This window comes from Mizuhopecten yessoensis, unplaced genomic scaffold (genome assembly GCF_002113885.1).
Source record: "Mizuhopecten yessoensis strain PY_sf001 unplaced genomic scaffold, ASM211388v2 scaffold10067, whole genome shotgun sequence".
Classification (NCBI taxonomy): Eukaryota; Metazoa; Mollusca; class Bivalvia; order Pectinida; family Pectinidae; genus Mizuhopecten; species Mizuhopecten yessoensis.
In genome coordinates this window covers 270,301-274,482 of record NW_018408362.1, presented here as the reverse complement: position 1 = coordinate 274,482, position 4,182 = coordinate 270,301, and the positions used below count along the sequence as shown (strand labels likewise).

At 38.8% G+C, this 4,182-nt stretch overlaps 1 protein-coding gene across 6 annotated transcripts in view; it reads left to right on the top strand.

The window, feature by feature from the left end:
* The window catches only part of LOC110459447 (cytochrome b5 reductase 4-like), a 114,757-nt gene that overhangs the window by 45,638 nt on the left and 64,937 nt on the right, over positions 1-4,182 (top strand). For 2 of the 6 annotated variants that reach the window (XM_021511705.1, XM_021511706.1), the window contains one exon: positions 3,771-3,807. The exons of 3 other annotated variants lie outside the window; for them this stretch is intronic. In XM_021511705.1, coding sequence (XP_021367380.1) covers positions 3,794-3,807 — 14 coding nt within the window. In that variant the 5' untranslated portion in view covers positions 3,771-3,793. Of the gene's footprint in view, positions 1-3,770; positions 3,847-4,182 lie in introns of all 6 variants that reach the window. One more of the 6 variants, XM_021511709.1, reaches the window with a different exon arrangement.

Below are 4,182 nucleotides of genomic sequence, written 5' to 3'. Positions count from 1 at the left end.
TCTAGATCTGTGTAAACCTAGACTATCTGTATGTCAGATGTCCATGTGTCTAGATCTGTGTAAACCTAGACTATCTGTATGTCAGATGTCCATGTGTCTAGATCTGTGTACACCTAGACTATCTGCATGTCAGATGTCCATGTGTCTAGATCTGTTTAAACCTAGACTATCTGTATGTCAGATATCCATGTGTTTAGATCTGTGTAAACCTAGCCTATCGGTATGTCAGATCTCCATGTGTCTAGATCTGTATAAACCTAGACTATCTGTATGTCAGATTTCCATGTGTCTAGATCTGCGTAAACCTAGACTATCTGTATGGTATGTCAGATCTCCATGTGTCTAGATCTGCGTAAACCTAGACTATCTGTATGGTATGTCAGATCTCCATGTGTCTAGATCTGCGTAAACCTAGACTATCTGTATGGTATGTCAGATCTCCATGTGTCTAGATCTGCGTAAACCTAGACTATCTGTATGGTATGTCAGATCTCCATGTGTCTAGATCTGGGTAAACCTAGACTATCTGTATGTCAGATGTCCATGTGTCTAGATCTGTGTAAACCTAGACTATCGGTATGTCAGATCTCCATGTGTCTAGATCTGTGTAAACCTAGACTATCTTTCTAGATCTGTGTAAACCTAGAGTAGCTGTATGTCAGATGTCCATGTGTCTAGATCTGTTTAAACCTAGACTATCTGTATGTAAGATTTCCATGTGTCTAGATCTGCGTAAACCTAGACTATCTGTATGTTAGATGTCCATGTGTTTAGATCTGTATAAACCTAGTGTCTAGATCTGTGTAAACCTAGCCTATCGGTATGTCAGATCTCCATGTGTCTAGATCTGCGTAAACCTAGACTATCTGTATGTTAGATGTCCATGTGTTTAGATCTGTATAAACCTAGTGTCTAGATCTGTGTAAACCTATAGATGTCCATGTGTCTAGATTTATGTGAACCTAGACTATCTGGATGTCAGATGTCCATGTGTCTAGATTTATGTAAACCTAGACTATCTGTATGGTATGTCAGATCTCCATGTGTCTAGATCTGGGTAAACCTAGACTATCTTTATGTCAGATGTCCATGTGTCTATATCTGTGTACACCTAGACTATATGTATGTCAGAGGTCCATGTGTCTAGATCTGTGTACATCTAGACTATCTGTATGTCAGATGTCCGTGTGTCTAGATCTGTGTAAACCTATAGATGTCCATGTGTCTAGATTTATGTTAACCTAGACTCTCTGTATGTCAAATATCCATGTGTCTAGATTTATGTTAACCTAGACTATCTGTATGTCCGATGTCCATGTGTCTAGATCTGTGTACATCTAGACTATCTGTATGTCAGTTGTCCATGTGTCTAGATCTGTTTAAACCTAGACTATCTGTATGTCATATGTCCATGTGTCTAGATCTGGGTAAACCTAGACTATCTGTATGGTATGTCAGATCTCCATGTGTCTAGATCTGCGTAAACCTAGACTATCTGTATGGTATGTCAGATCTCCATGTGTCTAGATCTGTGTAAACCTAGCCTATCGGTATGTCAGATCTCCATGTGTCTAGATCTGCGTAAACCTAGACTATCTGTATGGTATGTCAGATCTCCATGTGTCTAGATCTGTGTACATCTAGACTATCTGTATGTCAGTTGTCCATGTGTCTAGATCTGTTTAAACCTAGACTATCTGTATGTCCGATGTCCATGTGTCTAGATCTCTAGATCTGTGTAAACCTAGACTATATGTATGTCAGATGTCCATGTGACTAGATCTGTGTACACCTAGACTATATGTATGTCAGAGGTCCATGTGTCTAGATCTGTGTACACCTAGTCTATCTGCATGTCAGATGTCCATGAGTCTAGATCTGTGTAAACCTAGACTATCTTTATGTCAGATGTCCATGTGTCTAGATCTTTGTACAGCTAGACTATCTGCATGTCAGATGTCCATGAGTCTAGATCTGTGTAAACCTAGAGTAGCTGTATGTCAGATGTCCATGTGTTTAGATCTGTATAAACCTAGTGTCTAGATCTGTGTAAACCTATAGATGTCCATGTGTCTAGATTTATGTGAACCTAGACTATCTGTATGTCCGATGTCCATGTGTCTAGATCTCTAGATCTGTGTAAACCTAGACTATATGTATGTCAGAGGTCCATGTGTCTAGATCTGTGTAAACCTAGCCTATCTGTATGTCAGATGTCCGTGTGTCTAGATCTGTGTAAACCTATAGATGTCCATGTGTCTAGATTTATGTTAACCTAGACTATCTGTATGTCCGATGTCCATGTGTCTAGATCTTTGTACAGCTAGACTATCTGCATGTCAGATGTCCATGAGTCTAGATCTGTGTAAACCTATAGATGTCCATGTGTCTAGATTTATGTGAACCTAGACTATCTGGATGTCAGATGTCCATGTGTCTAGATTTATGTGAACCTAGACTATCTGTATGTCAAAGATCCATGTGTCTAGATTTATGTGAACCTAGACTATCTGGATGTCAGATGTCCATGTGTCTATATCTGTGTACACCTAGACTATATGTATGTCAGATGTCCATGTGACTAGATCTGTGTACACCTAGACTATATGTATGTCAGAGGTCCATGTGTCTAGATCTGTGTACCCCTAGACTATCTGTATGTCAGTTGTCCATGTGTCTAGATCTGTATAAACCTAGACTATCTGTATGGTATGTCAGATCTCCATGTGTCTAGATCTGTGTAAACCTAGAGTAGCTGTATGTCAGATGTCCATGTGACTAGATCTGTGTACACCTAGACTATCTGCATGATCTGTATGTCAGATGTCCATTTGTCTAGATTTATGTTAACCTAGACTATCTGTATGTCCGATGTCCATGTGTCTAGATCTGAGTAAACCTAGACTATCTGTATGTCCGATGTCCATGTGTCTAGATCTGAGTAAACCTAGACTATCTGTATGTCCGATGTCCATGTGTCTAGATCTCTGGATCTGTGTAAACCTAGACTATATGTATGTCAGATGTCCATGTGACTAGATCTGTGTACACCTAGACTATCTGCATGATCTGTATGTCAGATGTCCATGTGTTTAGATCTGTATAAACCTAGTGTCTAGATCTGTGTAAACCTATAGATGTCCATGTGTCTAGATTTATGTTAACCTAGACTCTCTGTATGTCAAATATCCATGTGTCTAGATTTATGTTAACCTAGACTATCTGTATGTCATATGTCCATGTGTCTAGATCTGTTTAAACCTAGACTATCTGTATGGTATGTCAGATCTCCATGTGTCTAGATCTGGGTAAACCTAGACTATCTGTATGTAAGATTTCCATGTGTCTAGATCTGTGTAAACCTAGAGTAGCTGTATGTCAGATGTCCATGTGTCTAGATCTGTGTAAACCTAGACTATCTTTATAGCATATTTTCATATTTCTAGCGTTTGGGAATATCTTTTGTTTGGTTCAAGTTTATTTAGCCCCCTTATAAGATTTCCTGATTGGATCAGAAAATGTTTGAGTCACCTGCCTGACCACGTGGGTTTTCTTCAGGTACTCTGGTTTCCTCCTTCCCTTTCTCTATTATCCAGGCCAACAAGAGTTATTGATATAAACTTGTTTCATAAACTGTAGCTAAATAAAAAGTAAAATAATATAAAAAAATGTAGATATTTTGAGATTTTATCATGTGTCTATATTTGTATTAAACAAGACTATATGTTTGTCAAATGTTTCATAAGTCTGTTTTATTTTGACACTCACAGCTATCCAGCTCGCATTGTTTGCCATGGGCTGTACCAGGTAGGCCTAGATGTTGTACCAGTAGTGCAGTTAGGACCTGTAGGTAGCCAGAAGTACATAGTAGTACCTTCAGAACCTGCATGTTCTGTAATAATTGTCCTTCCTGTGTCAGAGTGTTATAGTACTGTAATGTGTCAGAGTGTTGTAGTACTGTAGTGTGTCAGAGTGTTATAGTACTGTAATGTGTCAGAGTGTTGTAGTACTATAATGTGTCAGAGTGTTGTAGTACTGTAATGTGCCAGAGTGTTGTAGTACTGTAATGTGTCAGAGTGTTGTAGTACTGTAATGTGTCAGAGTATTGTAGTACTGTAATGTGCCAGAGTGTTGTAGTACTGTAATGTGTCAGAGTGTTGTAGTACTGTAATGTGTCAGAGT